General features: G+C 33.6%; 1 protein-coding gene across 1 annotated transcript in view; it reads left to right on the top strand.

Annotated features, from left to right (window-relative positions):
• The window catches only part of sif (guanine nucleotide exchange factor still life), a 285,383-nt gene that overhangs the window by 257,843 nt on the left and 2,788 nt on the right, over positions 1–24,752 (top strand). Inside the window, exon 15 of the mRNA XM_089106536.1 lies at positions 2,415–2,601. Coding sequence (XP_088962662.1) covers positions 2,415–2,601 — 187 coding nt within the window. The remainder of the gene's footprint in view (positions 1–2,414; positions 2,602–24,752) is intronic.

Consider the following 24,752-nt stretch of genomic DNA (forward strand, 5'->3'; position numbering starts at 1 on the left):
CACGCATCCGTGAACTTTCTCCTGGCAAAAAAAAATGAAAAATTCCACATTTTTAAAGATATGAGCTTGAAAACTCTATAGTCGGGTTCTCTGATAAACTGTATGTGTGATTTTTAATAAGATTACTTTACTTTTGGAGTATGTTTGCCGCCTTTTTCGGCAATCAGGCAAATTTCCTCAGGCTCCTGGCTTTTGATGGTTAACATTAAACTAATAAATTTCATATATTTAACATCAGTATAAAAAGCCAATTCTTTTGATGTATCAATTGTCTATCAAAATTCCGTTTTTTAAAGTTTCGCTACTGGTGCAACCATGATATGACAGTTTCCATTGTCTTCGTCTGACGTCTCAAGTGCAGTTTTGAAACCTCACAGTAAAGAATTCCCAAAAAGTATAGTATTTTGAATAGCAAAACAATCCAAAATAATTATGCATATGATGTTGTAGCCTCAAGGAGACCGAAGTGAACTTCAGAAAGCTGTCTCGAAAAAGGAAAAGTAGTATACAGTTGTTGTATGTGAAAGCTGTTGCATGTAAAATACGGCGGCCGGTGTTTACCCCCCCCCCTCCTGAAAATACCCCTGTGGAAAATAAGGCTTTCCAAATTTGAGAATTTATTTGAGTTTTATTTTTTTAATTTCCGTTAGGGGAAGGAGTTTACGCTGTGTAAAACCCGAGGAAAATACACCCCCCCACGCGAAAAATACCCCCGCCCCCTTGGCAAAATACCCCCTACCGTGGAAAATACCCCCCCCCCCCGGTAAATACCCCCCCCTGGAAAATCCTCCCCTCCCCCGTGGAAAATAAGGCTTTCCAAATTTCAGAATTTTATTTGAGTTTCATTTTTTTAATTTCCGTGGGGGGAAGGAGCTTACGTTGTGTAAAACTCTAGGACAAACCGGTTTCTTCGTTAGTTTTTTTTAGCTTATCGCGAGACAAGACAAAGACAAGTGACAGAATATATGGGAAATATATAATTTGGGCTATATATTTGCACATAAGGGGAGGGGGGTAAATTATTGGGACAGTTTAAAGTCAGAAAACAGTTCTTTCTATGTATATAGCCACTACAAAGTTACAGAAGAATAGCGAGGTATCTGGAAATTCAGTTAACTAAAAAAATAAATAAATAAAAAAAAATCCCAGTATAAAATAAATGTAATGAAATGTTTTTACCAAGTGTTAAGTGTTTTTTTTTCAATGACCGTTTTTCCAAGGATTAAGTACTATTATTAGGCTGATGTAGTGTTTCATTTAAGTGTTTTAGATGATCGCTCATCAAAGTAGGCTATATGTTATTTGTGCCTTCCATTTATGTTATTTTACTGTGTTCATGGCCGTATATTTGGCTTTAAACTACACTTATCTATCTATCTATCTAATATGCAGAATATTTGCACCAAACACATTTTGCATGCAGACCCGCTGTACTTTACTCCCCCCTCCTAATGTGCAAATCTATAGCCCAAATTTATTTCTAAAGTAACGAAGAAACTAACAAAAAAACCGATGTCTTCTCGAATTTTACACAGCAAAAACTTGAGTGAGTGGCACATTATACAAAAGTACCAAAATTCCTTCCCCCCTACGGAAATTAAAAACATTAAACTCAAATAAAATTCTCAAATTTAGAAAGCCTTATTTTCCACGGGGGGGGGGGGTGTATTTACCGGGGGAATTTTCCGCGGGGGGGCATTTTCCCGGTGTGGTAGTCGCCGGGGGGAGGCAGTAAACGCTTAGAACCGTAAAATACATATTTATTCAAATGTTCTTCTGTCTGTCTGTTTATCTTTTTGTTCATGTATCCTTCCACTCATGTAATAGAGCACTGCGGTGATCAGAGTCTCCTTTACAATTAGATGATCTAATTTAAAGCTAATCTGTGGTACCGATACTCGGCAATGTTTTCCCTTCAACTGCGTAGGCAGAAGGCCCGAGAGAGCGGAGAAGGGATAATAGACGAAGAGTCGGTGATGCCATACATGTATTGATGGGGTACTCCAAGGGCGTGTATTTTTTTATTCTTTTCGAAAAATGTCACGAAACTTCTTAATATCACAGGACGTTGACTTTTGGGTATTTTGGTTTTTCAGGGTGGCGGCCAGCCTGTCTCTCTCCCTCTTCTGTAATGGATTTGCGTGCCTCTTGCTTGCATTAAGTTCTGCGTATGGAGTTTGCCATACTTATTATGCATAGAATTTGAGAGTGTATTATATATGTTTTCAGGGAATTGTTTGAATCGTGTCTGTTGTGTCACAGATATATGCGAGTTCTGTTCTAGCTCTAGGTTTAGTGTTGTTTGAAAACTTGAAAACTCTCTTAGCTTTCAGCAGGTCAAAATCTCCTGAAATTGCCTTTTTCTTCCAACTCGTACAGTCCTCCCTGACGATAATTATTCCTCTTTGTTCTAGGTCCCAAGTCATGAAATAGTAGAAATATGTGCCAAAGCACTTTACCAAGTTGAGTTGACAAGAACAAGCTTGGAGCATCGATGGGGATTTAGTGTTGAAGCGGAGCTTGTTGAGAACGCCGATAGACAGGATGAACTGGGTTGCATTGTCTCCAGAGTTGAGGAAACTGGACTCGCTGCTGAAGCCGGTAAATTTCAAATAATTTCCCAATAACAACAATTTCTAAAATATTGGAACAACGTTCTTTAACATCCTAATCTTAACGTGACGTATAAGAAGATCAAAACTGGAATTCCTTATTTGATACTATTTGCTATATTTTAAACAGAAATCGCTGTATTTATTCGTATCTTGTTCAGGGCTTGAACCTTTATATCTGCCCTTGTAGTTAGTTTCATTCGGACGAAATTGGCTTTGGTAATTAAAAATGTGACATGGGCCATTTTTGTAACTTTTCAGGAGAGCCAAAAAAAAAAAAACGGAAAAAATGTTTGTCGGCTGTGGTCGCTCCGAAAGATGAGGCTAATGGGGATAATGGGAACATATTCTAGACCAACTTTTTATGCTCTTTTCGGTGGTATAAATTAAATTCAAGTATTCCGAGCGAATTCAAAATTATTCCATTTTATGGTGTATGTCTCCTTTTTCCTTGACAAAAAAAGGAGACAAATGCCAGGTCCCCATGTTATAGCCCCATAAGACAATCCTCTCCTGTCATTCAGAATTGCAGCAAGACCTGATAAAAAAAATACATACGCCACTTTAAGACTTATATCTCTGTTTATCTTCGTAACGGTACAAGATAGGACAATTCTGACTCAACCATTCGATTCCTCGTGCTTAATTTATCCATGGCATATCTGTAACTCATTTTCAACCAAAATGGCATATGTCGCAATTTTAATTATCACAGCCAAAATACTAGTTGACGTTCAATTAAGTTGCGATTTTTGTCTCACACTGAATTTAGTTGCTGAAACAAATTGGTATTATTTTAAAATAATTTAGACATGCAAGTTTTCAGTTGCTTTTCAATTCTATTATTAAATTAAAAAAAATAAGCTGCCATTCTAGATGACGGCAATTACGTAAAATAGAAGCAAACGCATTTTATCCTGCTGAAGGCTTCTTGTAGAAGTCATTCCATGGAGAGAGGGAGGGGTATTAAAAATGTATTCTGTCAGCGAAGGGCCGTATTTGTTTCCAATAGTATTAAATTTTACACTTTATGTGTTCAGAGTTTTTTTGTGGCAAGAGGAAGATCTCCTATTCCTCTGCCTTCTGGACACCCGTGATATGTATTATACTCTAACCAAATTACTCTCCGATGTTTCCCCCTCAGTTATTACTGAAGGGAATAATCGACTTATTTCCTTCAGTATCTGAAGATGCGAAAAATACATCCTTTTGGTAATCATTATCCATACTTTTCGCTTTCTATATTTCTGTTCTGATGTACATTGCTTCTTGTGATACGATAATTTATTTTAAAAATCACGTCATCTGTAGTTCTCCCATATTGGCCACAGTAATTGGGAAGGCCGATTTTACGTATATTGTCCGACTTTGGATTTTCAACAAACTAACTTGACGTGGAAGGGCTGGCTGCAATATAAAGTGGATATAATTCAAGTCCTCTAGAATGCGCATAAATTGATTTTGGGTAGCCAGTGTACGGTTTGCTGTATTGAGTACCAGACAGGAGAATTCAATATGCTCAGACTTTCTATACAACTCAATATTTCTGACATTTCTGCAATCGATTTGTTTACGCTCCAATTGTCAGAATTAGAAAGGCTCTTTCTAAAGACAACATTCTTTTCAATATAAGAACTGTAAAACCAGACTCTTTCCAATCAAACTGCAAACAAAAGCATTGATTTCTAAGCAAACTTTCGCTGCCTGATATGGAATATTGAGTAACGAACTGTATACTTTTCTGTTAGCTGAAGGAAAGCTCCTTTTATTTAAAGTGATACCAGAATATCCTCTCTTATTGAGATCCATGCCTTTCATTGGGATATACACGCAAATTCAATTCTTTGACCTGATATAAGGTACTGTCTCTTGTTTTTAAAAACAGAGTGGAATATTAAAGGTGAAGTGAAATACTAAGGCTCATATCACAGAGGTTTTATTTCGAAAGTTACATGAGCGAAACCGATATTTTCAGTGTAATGTGATAAGTCATAAAAAGAGCATAATTTTAGCGGCACTTTTGAATGTTTAACTACATTTTTACTACACAATTTTAAGTGGTTAAATCTTTAATTGAATTGCTTTTTTTGTTGAACGAAACACGATCAGTTCTTTGGTTTCTATTTAATTACTCGTCTATTTGCTAATTACGCCTTTAATGACTGGCTGGCGCTACTGATTAGCGACCGGCTGGGCGCTACTGATGAGTTTAGAACCTCAAAGTATGTTTAACGGTTGCAGTAATAGCTACAATCGTTTTTGTTTTTTTACTTTCATCAACAGAAGCAGTAGTTGTAATTAAAAAACAACTATCTCGGGGGAAAAAGTTTCATTTCATGGTGATTATAAAAATTATCTTGTGAGAAATTTTTTAATTTCAAGGTCATTATATCGGTACTATTATATAGGTTTGACTCATTCGTAGAAGTTTATTATAAAAAAGAATTTCTGAGAATTTTGTAAAACGAGCTTAAAACTTCTCGAAAATGATGGGGAAAAGCACCGCTGGAATCATCATCGTATAAATCCTTACTCTGGAATCTTTTAGCCGCCCATCTGGAAAATCAAAGAAAATGGCTTTTTTTTCATAGTATCTCCTAGTATCAATCATAGTATCAATTATGTATCTCCCTTTTTTTCGTTTTTTTTTCCAAGGCTAGCAGGCTATCGCGAGGTCTTAAAGAGATCTTTGGTGGCTTATTTAAAAGCTATCCCTCACATCTACGTTCTTTTTATAAATTGTAATAAAATAAAATGCTGAAATATTTTTTTTCGCCCTGCTGTAAAAGCTTTATTTTTTGTCGTGTCACTTTTGAAAAATGTGTCCTGACTATGAGTTTACAAAAAGCCGGTAAATAGCTCTTTATGGTTTTTCTAGATTTGTGAAAAATCTATTGGAAAATGCTAATACAGGTCTGATAAATCTAAGTCTTGAATTATTCAAGCTAACAAAATGGCGAAGGGAATATAGCTTATCTGTTTTTCTAAGTGCAATGCTTGTTCCTTTTTAACTTTAATAATATCTTTTATTTTCTTTAGAAAAAAGTGAACTTTTTTATCATATCTTTTCTTCTCTAGAATAGAGATAGGGTCATCCATGTCCATGTTCAACTGTTCTTCTTAATCTTTAATGTGTTCCAATATTCAATTTCCTGAGTTTCCTTACAGTTTTAGCTTTTCCAAATGGCTAATCGAAATTTCACCCTTCTCCCAATGGTCCATCAGCCCCAGAACGAAAGCATTTTACATCCTAGTAGTCTAGTTAGTTTACCGTATCGTCCGAACGTAGTCGAGCATAGTTGAGGTTAGTAGAAAGGGGGGTGCCAGTCCGAACCCCACACCATATATGGGCATAGAGTCCCTAGGGAGATGGTTTTCTCACTGAGAATGAAAAAACAGAATTTTTCTCACTTGAAAAAACAGGAATTTTCTCACTTTTATGGATGTTTCTTGGACGGTTATGAGTGTTGGTCAATTTATTTGATGTTTTTAATGGATGTCAACATCAATTTATGTCTGTTTCATAGTTTTTGTCAGTGAGAATAAAAAAACAGGAACTTTCTCAATTGCATGGATGTTTTAAGGACTATTGAGTCAAATGGGGACCAGAGTCAGTGACACTTCTTACGAATGTTATGAACCATGGATTAAGAAACATGATCACGTGTTTCATTCTCAGGCAATCAGAGAGTCGGTTTACATATTAGCGGCGCGGAGAATATGAGGAAAGGATTTTTGCTATAGTTGTTTTATTAGTCTGTGAATAGAATTCAAAGGAGTGAAATGAACAGTTTTGACTTTACTCATTTGGATATATATATTTGCGTTTTGATGATGATTGGAATTTTTACCATCTTAGAAGTTGATAGTGGACTTGTTGGTAATAATACAAGAGCACCAAACATTGTGGTGGAAATCACGAGAGGATTACAACTTTTTCTGGAATGGGATGCAGTATATGCAAGATATGTAATATCCTTGAGAAAATTGAAAACGAAAGACCAATAAAGTTTCGCTGCTAAAGTTGATATATCCTATGTGAATATACTTCAATGTTCTTTAAGTGTATTACTGAAGCATATCGAAGACAATAAACTCTATCGCACTTTGCCCATACTTAGTATTGATATTGTTGTTGCAATTACTAAATACAATTGTTCTAAATCAAAAATATTGCCTCTCTTTTAGGTTCAGGGCCAACGAATCGTGCTCATTCTATAGTGAGCAGTCAGAGGGAAAGGATTGAAAAATTGATGAATTTAAGACAGAGAGAATTAGATCAAATCTAGTGTTTATGGAAAAACATTTGATTTTGGATGATGATTTTCTCACTTTGATGGATGTTTCTTGGATGGTTATAAGTAACACATGACACATGGCACATGGCACATGACACAACACATGACACGTGACACGTGACACATGACACAGCACATGAGACATGACACATGACACATGACACATGACAAATGACGAATGACACATGACATGAGAATGACGTAATCAACCGGGACAAATGGATTTTCTGAGAAATTGATTACATAATCGGTAAAACCATATCAGAAGGTCATAACGGTGGTCCATATATGGGCATAGAATGACTTAATTGACTAGGACAGTTGCATATCTGAGAAATTAACTCCATAATCGGTAGAACCATATCAGGAGGTCATGACGGGAGTCCATATATGGGCATTGAATGACGTAATCGACTAGGACATGACACAACACATGACACGTGACACATGACACATGACGAATGACACATGACACATGACATAAGAATGACGTAATCAACTAGGACAAATGGATTTTCTGAGAAATTGATTACATATTCGGTAGAACCCAATCAGGAGATCATGACAGGGGTCCATATATGGGCATAGAATGACGTAATCGACTAGGACAGTTGGATATCTGAGAAATTGATTACATAATCGGTAGAACCATATCAGGAGGTCATGACGGGAGTCCATATATGGGCATTGAATGATGTAATCGACTAGGACAGTTGGAATATTTCAGTAGTGGTTTATCGTGGTTTACCATGTCACAGTTACATTCTGTCGATTTTTCAAAGTTCATTTTCGATTTGCTTCGTTGAAATGCAAGAGTTGGAATATTTCAGTAGTGTTTTGTCGTGGTTTACCTTGTCACAGTTACATTCTCTTGATTTTTCAAAGTTCATTTTGAATCTCTTTCGTGTCATGGCTTACCTTGTCACAGTTACATTCTATTAATTTTTCAAAGTTCATTTTGGATTTCTTTCGTTGAAATGCAAGAGTTGGATTATTTCAGTAGTGTTTTGTCATGGTTTACCTTGTCACAGATACATTCTCTTGATTTTTCAAAGTTTATTTTGGATTTCTTTCGTTGAAATACAAGACTTGGAATATTTCCGTAGTATTTTGTTGTGGTTTACCTTGTCACGGTTACATTCTCTTGATTTTTCAAAATTCATTTTGAATTTCTTTCATTGAAATGCAAGAGTTGGAATATATTATTAGAGTTTTGTCATGTTTTACCATGTCACATTTACATTCTATTAATTTTTCAAATTTCATTTTGAATTTCTTTCATTGAAATAAAAGAGTTGGATTATTTCAGTAGTATTTTGTCGTGGTTTACCTTATCACAGTTACATTCTCTTGATTTTTCAAAGTTCATTTTTGATTTCTATCGTTGAAATGCAAGAGTTGGACTATTTCAGTAGTGTTTTGTCATGGTTTACCTTGTCACAGATACATTCTCTTGATTTTTCAAAGTTCATTTTGAATTTCTTACGTTGAAATGCAAGAGTTGGAATATTTCAGTAATGTTTTGTTGCGGTTTACCCTGTCATAGTTACATTCTCTTAATTTTTCAAAGTTCATTTTTAATTTCTATCGTTGAAATGCAAGAGTTGGAATATTTCAGTAGTATCTTGTTGTAGTTTACCTTGTCAAAGTTACATTCTCTTGATTTTTCAAAGATCAGTTTGGTTTTCTTTTGTTCAAATGCAAGAGTTGGAATATTTCAGTAGGGTTTTGTCGTGAATTGCCTTGTCACAGTTATATTCTCTTTATTATTCAAAGTTTATTTTGTATTTCTTTCGTTGAAATGCAGGATCCGGGATATTAAACTAGTGTTATGTTGTGCTTTACCATGTCACAGTTAGATTCTATTGATTTTTCAAAGTTCATTTTGTAGTTCTGTAGCTGAAATTCAAGAGTTGAAATATTTCACTTGTGTTTTGTTATGGTTTACCTAGTCAAAGTTAGTTTCTCTTAATTTTTCAATGTTAGTTTCAAATTTCTTTCGTTCAACTGCAAGACTTGGAATATTTCAATAGTGTTTTGTCTTGGTTTACCTTGTCACAGTTACATTCTCATGATTTTTCATAGTTCATTTTGAATTCCTTTCATTGAAATGCAAGAGTTGGAATATTTCAGTAGTGTTTTGTCGTGGTTTACCTTGTCACAGTTGCATTCTCTTAATTTTTCAAAGTTCATTTTGAATTTCTTTCGTTGAAATGTAAGAGTTGGAATATTTCAGTAGTGTTTTGTCATGGTTTAACTTGTCACAGATACATTCTCTTGATTTTTCAAAGTTCATTTCGAATTTCTTTAATTGAAAATAAAAAGTTTGAATATTTCAGTAGTGTTTTGTTTTACTTTATCTTGTCAAAGTTACATTCTCTTGATGTTTCAAAGTTCATTTGAATTTTTTGCTTTTTAATGCAGGAGTTGGATTATTTCAGCAGTGTTTTGTTGTGCTTTACCTTGTCACAGCTACATTCTCTTGATTTTTAAAGATTTATTTTTAATTTCTTTAGTTGCATTGCAAGAGTTGGAATATTTCACTAGTGTTTTGTCATGGTTTATCTTGTCACATATACATTCTATTGAGTTTTCAAATTTCATTTCAAATTTCTTTCATTGAAATGTAAGAGTTGTAATATGTCAGTAGTGTTTTGTCGTGGTTTACTTTGTCACAGTTACATTCTATTGATTTTTCAAAGTTCAATTGAATTTCTTAAATTGTAATGCAAGAGTTTGATTATTTCAGTAGTGTTTTGTAGTGGTTTAAAATGTCACAGTTAAATTCCCTTGATTTTTCAAAGTTTATTTTCGATTTCCTTCGTTGAAATGCAAGAGTTGGAATATTTCAGTGGTGTTTTGTCTTGGTTTACCTTGTCACAGTTACATTCTCTTGATTTTTCAAAGTTCATTTTGAATCTCTTTCGTGTCATGGCTTACCTTGTCAGAGTTACATTCTATTAATTTTTCAAAGATCATTTTGGTTTTCTTTCATTGAAATGCAAGAGTTGGAATATTTCAGTAGTGTTTTGTCATGGTTTACAATGTCAAAGTTACATTCTCTTGATTTTTGAAAGTTCTTCTTTGATTTCTTTTGTTGAAATACAAGAGTTGGAATATTTCAGTAGTGTTTTGACGTGGTTTACCAAGTCACTGTTACATTTTCTTGATTTTTCAAAGTTCATTTTGGATTTCTTTCCTTGAAATATTTTTTGTTGTGCTTTACCTTGACACAGTTACATTTTCTTGATTTTTGTTAGGTTAGGTTAGGTTAGGCTAGATCAAGTTAGGTTAGGTTAAGTTAGGTTGGGTTTGCCTACGTACGCGCGCGTACGTAGGCTAACCTAACCTAACTTAACCTAACCTAACTTGATCTAGCATAACCTAACCTAGCCTAACAAAAATCAAAAAAATGTAACTGTGTCAAGATAAAGCCCAACAGAAATGTATATCAACGAAAGAAATCAACAATGAACTTTGAAAAATAAAGAGAATGCAACTGTGACAAAGTAAACTACGTCAAAACACTACTGACATATTCCAGATCGTACAATTCAATGAAAAAAATCAAAAATGAACTTTGAAAAATAAAGAAAAAATAACTTTGGCAAAGTAAACCACGGCAAAACACTACTGAAATATTCCAACTCTTGCATTTCAACGATTGAAATTCAAAATTAACTTTGAAAAATCAAGAGAATGTAAGTGTGGTAAGGTAAACCACGAGAAAACACTACTGATATATTCCAACTCTTGCATTTCAATGAAAGAAATCCAAAAGGAACTTTGAAAAATCAAGAGAATGTAGCTGTCACAAGCTAAACCACAAACAAACATTACTGAAATATTCCAAGTCTTGCATTTCAATGTCAGAAATTCAAAACTAACTTTGAAAAGTTAAGAAAATGTAAGTGTGACAAGGTAAACCACAACCAAATACAACTGAAATATTCCAAATTTTGCATGTCAATGAATGAAATAAAAAACCAACGTTGAAAAATCAAGAAAATGTAACTCTGACAAGGTAAACCACGAAAAAACTAATTAAATAATCAAACTCTTGAAATTCAATGAAAGAATTCGAAAATGAACTTTGAAAAATAAAGAAACTTTAAGTGTGACAAGGTAAAGCACAACCAAACACTACTGAAATATTCCAACTCTTGCATTTCAACGAAAGAAATTCAAAATGAACTTTGAAAAATCAAGAGAATATAACTTTGACAAGGTAAACCACGACAAAACACTACTGAAATATTCCAACTCTTGCATTTCAACGAAAGAAATTCAAACTGAACTTTGAAAAATTAAGAGAATGTAACTGTGACAAAGGTACAGCATGACAAAACACTACTGAAATATTCCAACTCTTGCATTTCAACGAAAGAAATCCAAAATGAACTTTGAAAAATCAAGAGAATGTAACTGTGACATGGTAAACCACGACAAAACACTACTGAAATAATTCAACCCTTGCATTTCAACGAAAGAAATCCAAAATGAACTTTGAAAAATCAAAGAATGTAACTGTGATAAGGTAAACCACGACAAAACACTACTGAAATATTCCAACTCTTACATTTCAATGAAAAAAATCCAAAATGAACTTTGAAAAATAAAGAAAATGTAAGTGTCACAAGGTAAACCACAACAAAAAACTACTGAAATATCCAAACTCTTGCATTTCAATGAAAGAAATCCAAAATGAACTTTGAAAAATCAAGAGAATGTAAGTATGACAAGGTAAACCACGACAAAACACTACTGAAATATTCCAACTCTTGCATTTCAATGAAAGAAATCCAAAATGAACTTTGAAAAATCATGAGAATGTAAGTATGACAAAGTAAACCACAACAAAACATTACTGAAATATTCAAACTCTTGCATTTCAATGGAAGAAATCCAAAATGAACTGTGAAAAATCAAGAGAATATAACTGTGACAAGGTAAACCACAACGAAACGCTTCTGAAATATTCCAACTCTTGCATTTCAACAAAAGAAATCCAAAATCAACTTTGAAAAATCAAGCGAAATTAACTGTGACAAGGTAAACCACGACAAAACACTACTGAAATATTCCAACTCTTGCATTTCAATGAAAGAAAAACTAAATGAACTTTGAAAAATCAAGAAATTCTAACTGTGACAAGGTAAACCACAACAAAACTCTACTTAAATATTCCAACTATTGCATTTCAACGAAAGAAATCCAAAATGAACTTTGAAAAATCAAAAAATGTAACTGTGACAAGGTAAACCACGACAAAACACTACTGAAATATTCCAACTCTTGCATTTCAACGATAGAAATTCAAAATGAACTTTGAAAAATCAAGAGAATGTAAGTATGACGAGGTAAACCACGACAAAACACTACTGAAATATTCCAACTCTTGCATTTCAATGAAAGAAATCCAAAATGAACTTTGAAAAATCATGAGAATGTAAGTGTAACAAAGTAAACCACAACAAAACATTACTGAAATATTCCAACTCTTGCATTTCAATGTAAGAAATCCAAAATGAACTTTGAAAAATCATGAGAATGTAAGTGTAACAAAGTAAACCACGACAAAACACTACTGAAATATTCCCACTCTTTCATTTCAATGAAAGAAATCTAAAATGAATTTTGAAAAATTAAGAGAATGTAACTGTGACAAGGTAAACCACGACAAAACACTACTGAAATATTCCAACTCTTGCATTTCAATGAAAGAAAACCGAAATGAACTTTGAAAAATCCAGAAAATGTAACTGTGACAAGGTAAAACATGACAAAACCCTACTGAAATATTCCAACTATTGCATTTCAACTAAAGAAATACAAAATGAACTTTGAAAAATCCTGAAAATGTAACTGTGACAAGGTAAACCACGACAAAACACTACTGAAATATTCCAACTCTTGCAATTCAATGACAGAAATTCAAAATGAACTTTGAATAATCAAGAGAATATAAATGTGAGAAGGTAAACCACAACAAAACACTAATGAAATATTCCAACTCTTCCATTTCAATGATAGAAATTCAGAATGAACTTTGAAAAATCAAGACAATGTAACTGTGACAAGGTAAACCATGACAAAACACTACTGAAATATTCCAACTCTTGCATTTCACGAAGGAAATTGAAAATCAGCTTTCAAAAATCAAGGGAATGTAACTATGACATGGTAAACAACGACAAAACACTACTGAAATAATCAAAATCTTGAATTAAAATGTAATAAATTCAATTGAACATTTAAAAATCAATAGAATGTATCTGTGACAAAGTAACCACTACAAGACACTACTGACATATTCCAAATCTTACATTCAAATGAAGGAAACTTAAAACGAATTATGAAAAATTAAGTGAATGTAAATGTGACAAGGCAAACCATGACAAAACACTACTGAAATATTCCAACTCTTACATTTCAACGAAAGAAATTCAAAATGAATCTTGAAAAATCAAGAGAATGTAACTGTGACAAGGTAAAGCACAACAAAAATCTGCTGAAATAATCCAACTCTTGCATTACAATGTAATAAATTCAAATGAAATTTGAAAAATCAAGAGAATGAAACTGTAACAAGGTAAAGCAAAACAAAACACTACTGAAATATTCAAACTCTTACATTTCATTGAAAGAAATTCGAAAAGAACTTTGAAAAATCAAGAGAATGTATCTGTGACAAGGTAAACCATGACTTAACACTACTGAAATATTCCAACTCTTACATTTCAACGAAAGAAATTCAAAATAAACTTTGAAAAATTAAGAGAATGTAACTGTGACAAGGTAAACCACGACAAAACACTACTGAAATATTCCAACTCTTGCAATTCAATGAGAGAAATTCAAAATGAACTTTGAAAAATCAATAGAATGTATCTGTGAAAATGTAAACCATGACAAAACGCTACTGAAATATTCCAAGTCTTTCAGTTGAATAAAAGAAATTCGAAACTAACATTGAAAAATTAAGAGAAAGTAACTGTGACTAGGTAAACCATAACAAAACACTAGTAAAATATTCCAACTCTTGCATTTCAACGAAAGAAATCCAAAATATACTTTGAAAAATTAAGAGAATGTAAGTGTGACAAGGTAAACCACAACAAAACACTACTGAAATATTCCGACTCTTGCATTTCAACGAAAGAAAACCAAAATGATCTTTTAAATATCAAGAGAATGTAACTCTGACAAGATAAACCACATCAAAATACTACTGAAATATTCCAACTCTTCCATTTCAACGAAAGAAAACCAAAATGATCTTTTGAAAAACAAAGAGAATGTAACTGTGACAAGGTAAACCATGACAAAACACAACTGAAATATTCCAAATCTTGCATTTCAATGATAGAAATTAAAAATGAACTTTGAAAAATTAAGAGAATGTAACTGTGACAAGGTAAACCGCAACAAAACATTACTGAAATATTCCAACTCTTGCATTTCAACGTAAGAAATTTAAAATGAACTTTGAAAAATCAAGAAAAATGTAACTGTGACAAGGTAAACCATGACAAAACACTACTGAAATATTCCAGCTCTTGCATTTCAACGATAGAAATTCAAAATGAACTTTAAAAAATCAAGAGAATGTAACTGTGACAAGGTAAACCATGACAAAACACTACTGAATTATTCCAACTCTTGCATTTCAACGAAAGAAATCCAAAATGAACTTTGAAAAATTAATAGAATGTAACTGTGACATGGTAAAGCACGACAAAACACTACTGAAATATTCCAACTCTTGCATTTCAACGAAAGAAATTCAAAATGAACTTTGAAAAATCAAGAGAATGTAACTGTAACAAGGTAAAACACGACGAGACACTACTTAAATATTACAAATCTTTCATTTCAATGAAATAAGTTAAAAATGAAATTTGGAAAGTCAATAGAATTTATCTGTTACAAGTTAAACCACTAAAAAACACTATTTAAATATTCCATCTCTTGCATTTCTTCAAAAGAAATTCAAAATGAACTTTGAAAAATCAAGAGAATTTAGCTGTGACATGGTAAATCATGACTAAACACAACTGAAATATACAAACTCTTGCATTTCAATGAAAGAAATTCAAAATGAACTATGAAAAATCAAGATAATGTAAATGAGACAAGGTAAACAATGACAAAACACTACTTAAATATTCCAACTCTTGCATTTCAAAAAAAGAAATTCAAAATGAACTTTGAAAAATTAAGAGAATGTAACTGTGACTAGGTAAACCACAACAAAACACTATTGAAATATTCCAACTCTTGCATTTCATCGAAATAAATCCAAAATATACTTGGAAAAATTACTAGAATGTAACTATGAGGAGGTAAAGCACAACAAAACACTACTTAAATATTCCAAATCTTGCATTTCAATGAAAGAAATTCGAAATGAGCTATTAAAAATTAAGAGAATTTAAGTGTGAATAGCTAAACCACAACAAAACACTATTGAAATATTCCAACTATTGCATTTCAACAAAAGAAAAACAAAATAATCTTTTGAAAAATCAATAGAATGTAACTCTGACAAGGTAAACCAAGACAAAACACTACTGAAATATTCCAACTCTTGCATTTCAATGATAGAAATTAAAAATGAACTTTGAAAAATTAAGAGAATGTAACTGTGATAAGTTAAACCTCAAAAAAACACTACTGAAATATTCTAACTTTTGCATTTCAACGTAAGAAATTTAAAATGAACTTTGAAAAATCAAGAAAATGTAACTGTGACAAGGTAAACCACGACAAAACACTACTGAAATAATCTACCTCTTGCATTTCAACGAAAGAAATTAAAAATGAAATTTGAAAAATTAAGAGAATTTAACTATGACATGGTAAACCACGACAAAACACTACTTAAAAATTCCAACTCTTGCATTTCAACGAAAGAAATTCAAAACGAACTTTGAAAAATCAAGAGAATGTAACTGTGACAAGGTAAACCACGGCAATACACCACTGAAATATTCCAACTCTTACATTTCAACGAATGAAATCCAAAATGAACTTTGAAAAATTAAGAGAATCTAACTATAACAAGGTAAACCACAACGAGACACTACTGGAATATTCCAACTCTTGCATTTCAATGAAAGAAATTCAAAATATACTTTGAAAAATCAAGAGAATGTAACTGTGACAAGGTAAACCACAACAAAACACTACTGAAATAATCCAACTCTTGCATTTCTACGAAAGAAGTCCAAAACTGAACTTTGAAAAATTAAGAGAATGTAACTGTGACAAGGTAAAGCAGAACAAAACACTACTGAAATATTCCAACTCTTGCATTTCAACAAAATAAATCCACAATGAACTTTGAAAAATCAAGAGAATGTAACTGTGACAACGTAAAACACGTCAAAACACAACTGAAATATTCCAACTCTTGCATTTCAATGAAAGAAATCCAAAATGAACTTTGAAAAATCAAGAGAATGAGAACCTCGTTATCGTGGTTCAAGAGAACCACGATAAACCACTACTGAAATATTCCAACTGTCCTAGTCGATTACGTCATTCAATGCCCATATATGGACTCCCGTCATGACCTCCTAATATGGTTCTAACGATTATATAATCAATTTCTCAGATATCCAACTGTCCTAGTCGATTACGTCATTCTATGTCCATATATGGACCCCCGTCACGACCTCCTGATATGGTTCTACCGATTATGTAATCAATTTCTCAGAAATCCTTTTGTCCTAGTCGATTACGTCATTCTTATGTCATGTGTCATTCGTCATTTGTCATGTTTCATGTCATGTCTCATGTGTTGTGTCATGTGTCACGTGTCACGTGTCATGTGTTGTGTCATGTCCTAGTCGATTACGTCATTCAATGCCCATATATGGACTCCCGTCATGACCTCCTGATATGGTTCTACCGATTATGTAATCAATTTCTAAGATATCCAACTGTCCTAGTCGATTACGTCATTCTATGACCATATATTGACCCCCATCACGAACTCCTGATAGGGTTATACTGATTATGGAATTAATTTATCAGATATCCAACTGTCCTAGTCAATTAAGTCATTTTATGTCCATATATGGACCCCTGTCACGACCTCCTGATAGGGTTCTACCGATTATGTAATCAATTTCTCAGAAATCCATTTGTCCTAGGTGATTACGTCATTCTTATGTCATGTGTCATTCGTCATTTGTCATGTGTCATGTTTCGTGTCATGTGTCATGTCTCATGTGTTGTGTCATGTGTCATGTGTCACGTGTCATGTGTTGTGTCATGTGTCACGTGTCATGTGTCATGTGTCATGTGTCACGTGTCACATGTCATGTGTCATGTGTTACTTATAACCATCCAAGAAACATCCATCAAAGTGAGAAAATCATCATCCAAAATCAAATGTTTTTCCATAAACACTAGATTTGATCTAATTCTCTCTTTCTCAAATTTATTCATTTTTCAATCCTTTCACTCCGACTGTTGACTCTAGACTGACCCTGATTCGTCAGTCCTGACCAGAAAAGAAAAGGGAACATTTTCGATTTCGAAACAATTTTATGGAATAATTACAACAACAACAATAATACTATGCATGTACAATTAGCGATAGAGTTTATTGTCTTCAATATGTTTCACCAATGCACTTAAAGCACATTGAAGTCTATTCACATATGATATATCAACTTTTGCAGCGAAACTTAATTGATCCTCCATTTTCAATTTGCTCAAGGATATTACATATCTTACATCTGCTTCATCCCATTCCAGAAAAAGCTATGATCCTCTCGTGATTTCCACCGCAATGTTTGGTGCTCTTGTATTATTATCATCAACTCCACTATCTACTTTTAATAGGGTAAACATTCCACTCATCAACAACACGCATAAAGATATATCCAAATGAGTAAAGTCAAAACTGTTCTTCTCACTCCTTTGAATTCTATTCACAGACTAATAAAACAACTATAGCAAAAATCCTTTCCTCATATTCTCTGCGCCGCTAATATGTAAACCGACTCTCTGATTGGCTGAGAAGGAAACACGTGATCATGTTTCTTAATCCATGGATCATAACATTCGTAAGAAGTGTCACTGACTCTGGTCCCCGTTTGACTCAATAACCCTGAAAACATCCATCAAATTGAGAAAATTCCTGTTTTTCCATTCTCACTGACAAAAACCATGCAACAGACATAAATTGATGTTGACATCCATGAAAAATATCAAATAAATTGGCCAACACACATAACCGTCCAAGAAACATCCATAAAAGTGAGAAAATTCCTGTTTTTTCAAGTGAGAAAAATTCTGTTTTTTCATTCTCAGTGAGAAAACCATCTCCCTAGGGACTCTATGCCCATATATGGTGTGGGGTTCGGACTGGCACCCCCCTTTCTACTGAGGTTGAGTTCGAACAAGTTTAACTTGTTCAAGTTTAAACGAAAGCCGAACTTGAACAAGTTAAACTTGTTCAAATTCAACCTCAATTATGTTCACTTACGTCCGGACAATAGGATCAACTACCTTGGCGACTAGGATGTAAAATGCTTCTGTTCTGGGGTTAATCAACCATTGAAAGAAAGGTCAAGTTTCTATTAGCCATTTGGAAAAGCTAAGACTGTGAGGAATCTCAGGAGTTCGAACATTGGAGCATTTTAACGTTTAAATAGAACACAGTCAAAATGGGAAAAAACAGTTTTTACGTTTCGATATTAAGCATGGGCACTGTTTCTGTTTACTGTTTCTGTTATGTTTTTAAAGTACCTGTTTCTGTTCTGTTCATGCAAAAAAAACAGAAACAGAAGAGAAACCGATGACCTGTTTTTTATATACCTGTTCTGTTCTGTTTCTGTTTTTATAATAGCTATTTCGTCCTGTTTCTGTTTTTTTCCTACCTGTTTTTCTTCTGTTTCTGATTTTATTTTAGTGATACGAGAATGTGATATTTGAGAATTTTGAAATAACAAATTGATTTTTAAATCAAAATTTGAAATTGTTAAGAAGCGTGGTTATGCCTCATTGCGATTTCTAGAATTGGAACGTAAGTAAAATGAGGGAACTCAGTCTGTCAAACGTATCAGATAGTGCTCCTTGATTGTTTCAGCTAGGCATAATTAGGGACTAGGAGTCACATGATAGTAGGTATTTGCTCAAGTGTTAGCAGTGGCGAATCCAAGGGGGACCCCGCTCTTCCTCCAAGATTTTTTTCTGGCACCCTCATTCCTTATTTTTTTCTTTTTTCCCTCCTTTGTTTAGAATGAATCTGTCAATTTCGTCAATTATTGGTACCTTTGTCACATTGGGTCCCCCCAAGATTTTGCTTATTGGTGGCCTTGTCACATTAGGCCTCGCCAGAGATTTTACTTTAGATCCGCCTCTGAATGTTAGGACGGTAAAGGTACAATTTAATCAGAGGCAACTCTGTAGCGTTGCCTATAGTAAAGGCCATACGGCTCTAATGTTTTATTATTATTTATTATTTTTTTTTCAGAGGCACTTTATATGGAAGGAGTCGTCGTAGAAGCTTCAAAGGGGGCTCATTCGATTGGAAATCGAGAGTTCTAGTGCACTTTTTAATAGTAAAAAATGATTGGAGGGCAACTAGCCCCCCCCCCACGCCCATCAGTCCGCCAAACACATCCAATCAAAATTTTGAGATAGCCATTTTGTTCAGCGTAGTTGATTTCCAGATTGAAATTATACTTTTGAGGAGAACACTCCCCCACAACCCTTAGGGCAAGGGCTTTAAGTTATACAATGGGGGTATATAAGGTTTTTACAGAAGTCTTGGGCTTTGAAACTCAAAAAATAGCTCATTCAATTGGAAATTCAAAGGGATAGTGCCCTTTTTAATAGTCAACAGTGATTGGAGGGCAACTAGCCCCCCCCCCACGCCCATCAGTCCCCCACAAACATCCAATCAAAATTTTTAGATAGACATGTTGTTCAGCGTAGATGATTTTCAGATAGAAAATATATTTTTGAGGAGGACAATCCCCCAAAACCCTCAGGGCAAGGGTTTTAAGTTATGCCCTGGGGGCATATAAGGTGTTTATAAAAGGCGCTGTCGAGGATACTTCAAAAAAAGGCTCATTCGATTAGAAATTCAAAGAGCTAGTGCTCGTTTCAATGGTCGAAAGGCACTTGAGGATATCTAGCCCCCCCCCCACATCCATCCGTCTCACAAACACATCCAATCAAAACTTAGAGATATCTATTTTGTTCAGCGTAGTTGATTACCAGATAGAAATTATGTTTTGAGGAGGACACTCCCCCACAATCCTTAGGGCAAGGGTTTTAAGTTATGCCCTGGGGGCATATAAAGTTTTTATAGAAGGCGTTGTCGTAGAAACTTCAAAAAAGGCTCATTCGATTGGAAATTCAAAGGGATAGTGTCCTTTTTAATAGTCGAAAGTGATTGGACGGCAACTAGCAAACCCCCCCCCCCAAACCCATCATTCCCCCAAACACATCCAATCAAAATTATGATATAGCCGTTTTGTTCCGCGTAGTTGATTTTCAGATAGAAAATATGTTTTTGGGGAGGACACTCCCCCACAAACCTCAAGGCAAGGGTTTTAAGTTATACCCTGGGGGCATATAAGGTTTTTATAGAGGGTGGTGTCGTAGAAACTTCAAAAAAGGCTCATTCGATTGGAAATTCAAAGGGCTAGTGCCCATTCAACAGTCAAAAGTGATTTGAGGGCAACTAACTCCCCTCTCACGCCCACATTTTCCCAAAAGACATCCAATCAAAATTTTGAGACAGCCATTATATTAAACATAGTTTGAATCGAATAAAATAACTACAAACAAGTGTTTCGGTAGCGCCTCACTACAGAAACCTAAAACCCCGAACGAACAGAAATTAACTATCTTACAAACATGAAGATAACCGGTGCAAACATAAATAAATGAATAAATCTTATATAGCTTCAATATTTTTATTATTTCCCCCCCAGAGCTGCTTTATATGCAAGGATTAAAAATACCATTTGGTTAAAAATAGTTGAAAGGTTAAGTAACAAAACTCTGGCGTCGACAAAACCCCCCAGGGCAGGAAGGGATTCTCGTATAAACTTCAGAGAGGGGTCATTTGATTGGAAATTGGAAGTTCTAGTCCAGCTCTTAAGAGTCAGAATTGATCGAATGGCAAATAACCCCCCCCCACGCCCTTTTTCCCCGCCCCTTCCTTTGAAATAATTATGTTTATACCTGAAGACCCAATGAGAGTTAGAATGTTTTGGTAGTAACACACACCTATTAGGCATCTGCTCTCCTCCCCAAGAAGGAAAGAAACAGAGAGTGTAAGGCAGTGGCGGATCCAGGGGAGGGGCGAGGGGGGCGCCCCCCTCCCCAAACGTAGTCTAAAGTAATGTAATTTACTTAATTAACGCAAGATTGTGCTAATTAAACTTGCTATTTTTTCAATCCATTCATTGTTGTCAATCGCTGTTCACAACTTATGCAAGCTGTCTATTGTTCATATATAAAGTTTTTATCAAAGAAGTAATCGTATAGACTTTGAAAAAAGCCTCATTCGATTTCAATTGAAAGTTCTAGATCCGTTTTTTAAAGTTAAGAATAATCAGACAGTAAGCAACCCCCCCCCCCATGTCATAAAAACTTAAAACTTTTTGCAATCAAAAACTAACAAAAATTAATTAAAAAAAACATTCCGAAAAATAAGTTTTTCAAAGAAAAGTAAAGGCCATTTTAAACTTAACCTCAGGAGATACAAATACCTGTTAAAATTCAAACTCAAAATGGCCAGAAATTACTATTAAAGAATAAATAAAACCCAAAACGAACAGAAATTAAATAAACAATCATAGCAAAAAACATACAACAAGTAATAACATAAATGAATAAATAGATCTTAAAGCGAGTAATGCTTATATTGAATATCAAAATCAAGCTTAAAACGAAAAAAAAATAGTTTGCTTTTAAAGTATAAATGAAGCTTAAAAAGGAACAGAAATTAAATAAACAATTAATGCGAACAAAGATACAATATATATTAACGTAAATTAATAAATGACTCTTAAAACGAGTAAAACTTAAATTGAATATGGAAATCAAGTTTGAATCGAATAAAAATAACTACAAACAAGAGTTTGGGTATCGCCTCACTGCAGAAGCCTAAAACCTACTGCGTCATTGGCGCTTTACTGAAAACGAATTATATTACAAATGTTTTCTTTTGTTCTTAATATTGAAGATAAATATTAAAATTACAGTAAAATTTTGAACTGATGAGCTTTCAGCAATTAATATCATTATGCATAAAATATTCAGTTTAATTTATTAGTTGTTTCCAAGATAGGTCAAGACAAATATAGTTTCACTACAAACAAAAGTTGGATACTGCCCCCTTCTTTAACTGTAAAAACCCAAAGCCTTCTGCGTCATTAGTGCTTCACTGAAAATGAATTAATCGTATATTACAAATTTTTTCTTTTCCAGTTCTTACAGCATTGAAAAGGAAAATAAAAATTACAGTGAAAAAAAAATCTTGAACTGATGGATCTTTCCACAATTAATATCATTATATATTTAATAATCAATTTGATTTTGTTTATACTTTCCAAGACTGTTCAAGTTATTTTTATTCGATTCAAACGTGATTTGCATATTCAATTTAAGTTTTACTTGTTTTAAGAGTTATTTATTCATTTACATTAATATATATTGTATGTTTGTTCGCATTGATTGTTTATTTAATTTCTCTTCGTTTCAAGTTTCATTTATACTTTAATAGCAAACTATTTTTTTTCGTTTTAAGCTTGATTTTCATATTCAATCTAAGTATTACTCGCTTTAAGATCTATTTATTCATTTATATTATTACTTGTTGTGTGTTTTTTACTATAATTGTTTATTTTATTTCTGTTCGTTTTGGATTTTATTTATTCTTTAACAGTAATTTCTGGCCATTTTGAGTTTGAATTTTAACAGGTATTTGTATTTCCTGAGCTTAAGTTTAAAATGGCCTTTACTTTTCTTTGAAAAACTTATTTTTCGGAAAGTTTTTTTTAATTAATTCCACTAAAGTGACGTAGTGCTTCCAGTACATTATTCCATCAATTGAGCAGGAAAGTTGCGCAGTTACTGTCCAGGAAAAGCAGGACACAAACAAACCACTTATTATTGTATATCCTGGTTCTATTGGTAGGGATAGGGCCCGTGTCTCCTACATTACATGGGTAGTAATTTGCACCTTTAGCCGCGAGAACTTTAATTCAACTGTTTTTATGGAATTTATGCTGCTAAATAACATTGACTTGCTACGATTACCATGCTGACCTATACATGATAAATACTGATTATTAATTTGCAAATTCTCTTAAATGCTTAGTCAGAGAGCAATGTATATGTATTGAAGTCTTGTCCAGTAGAAATATATGTTTTTGCTAGCAAATCTTTATTGCATCAACATAACAAGATAGCCAAATATACTTTTTCTCATGTTACTGAAATCATCCCTGAATAAAATCAATAGAAATCCTTTCAAGGAAAAGCCTAGAGTCGAAACTAGCTGCTTTCCGGAAGGGCCAAATTCTTATAAAATGCTGATATACTTTTCTCATTTAGTAGGATATCAATCTTCCGGTGAACACATTATTTTTTACCATACAAGACAAGAAATAAAAAAAAATAACACTAAGCGGTGAATTATTTCACGTATCTGTCTCATAAATACCAATTATAGACAAGCAAATTCCCGTAAAAATTAATATTGTGCTTCAAATGGTCTAAGTTGTTATGAAACCGTAGTTGGGATATGTCATTTTGCGTTTATAAGCAGACATATTTTCTTGGCTTATTGTGCCTACAAACCTGCTCAGGAGGCAATTCGTCCCTTTCTCTCTAGTTATGCCAGTGAGGTGAAAGAGGTCAGATATTTGGGTGGAGTTGCAATTTTTTATAATGGTAGTCTACTGGAAGGTGCTTCTAAATCTGTGAAAAATCCTAAAATCTACCTTCGTGCTAAGAAAAGCATGATGTTATCTTTTGATGACGACTTGGACGTTCCAAGTAAAACTTCAAAGCTATCTCTCTGGGTATCCCATGTGAAAAAACGAATCTCAGAAATTGTCAGGTGCAACTTCTGCAAAGTGTCTCTAAAGGCTAAGGGAGTCTCTTCCACGATATTTCTATACCATCTTAAAAGGAAGGATATAATTGATGTGCACAAAAATGAAGTATATGTGGCTGGTGCAGTAAATAACTAACCCAAACCAACTCAAAAAAAATATATATATATATATATATATATATATATATATATATATATATATATATATATATATATATATATATATATATATATATATATATATATATATATATATATATATAAGGTCAGGATGATGCCCTAGAGAAAGCTGCCGATAGCAAAGCAAGTGACACAGAGGACAATGAATTAGTGAAATCCAGAATAAGAAGAGCATACATACGACCATTCATTAGCTCTAATCGATCGAAACAAACTTCTCTGTGGAAGCTCTGCTATATATTTCTGTTTAAAGACAAATTGGCACTTTCTATGTTTGTTAGGCCAGATATGAAACAGCTTATTTAAAATACAACAGGGGGTTAGAAAGCACCATCCTAGGGAACTATCCAACGTCACATAAATGTTGCTGTCAGAAAAGAAAAAGCTAAACAGAATACTGGTGAAAATGATTCAGACTGCCTTTCTGTTCCTTCTTCTGAAAACTCCGGAAGTGAAGATACTTTTGCTGAAGAATCTGGTGAACATACAGAAGAGGGTGGCGAAAGTAATGGAGAAAAACAGTGGGGAGCTGAGAGTCTGTCAGAAAACAAGATTGCAGCA

Source organism: Artemia sp. Qi Xiang Cuo, chromosome 2 (assembly GCF_049724085.1).
Source record: "Artemia sp. Qi Xiang Cuo chromosome 2, ASM4972408v1, whole genome shotgun sequence".
Lineage (NCBI taxonomy): Eukaryota > Metazoa > Arthropoda > Branchiopoda > Anostraca > Artemiidae > Artemia > Artemia sp. Qi Xiang Cuo.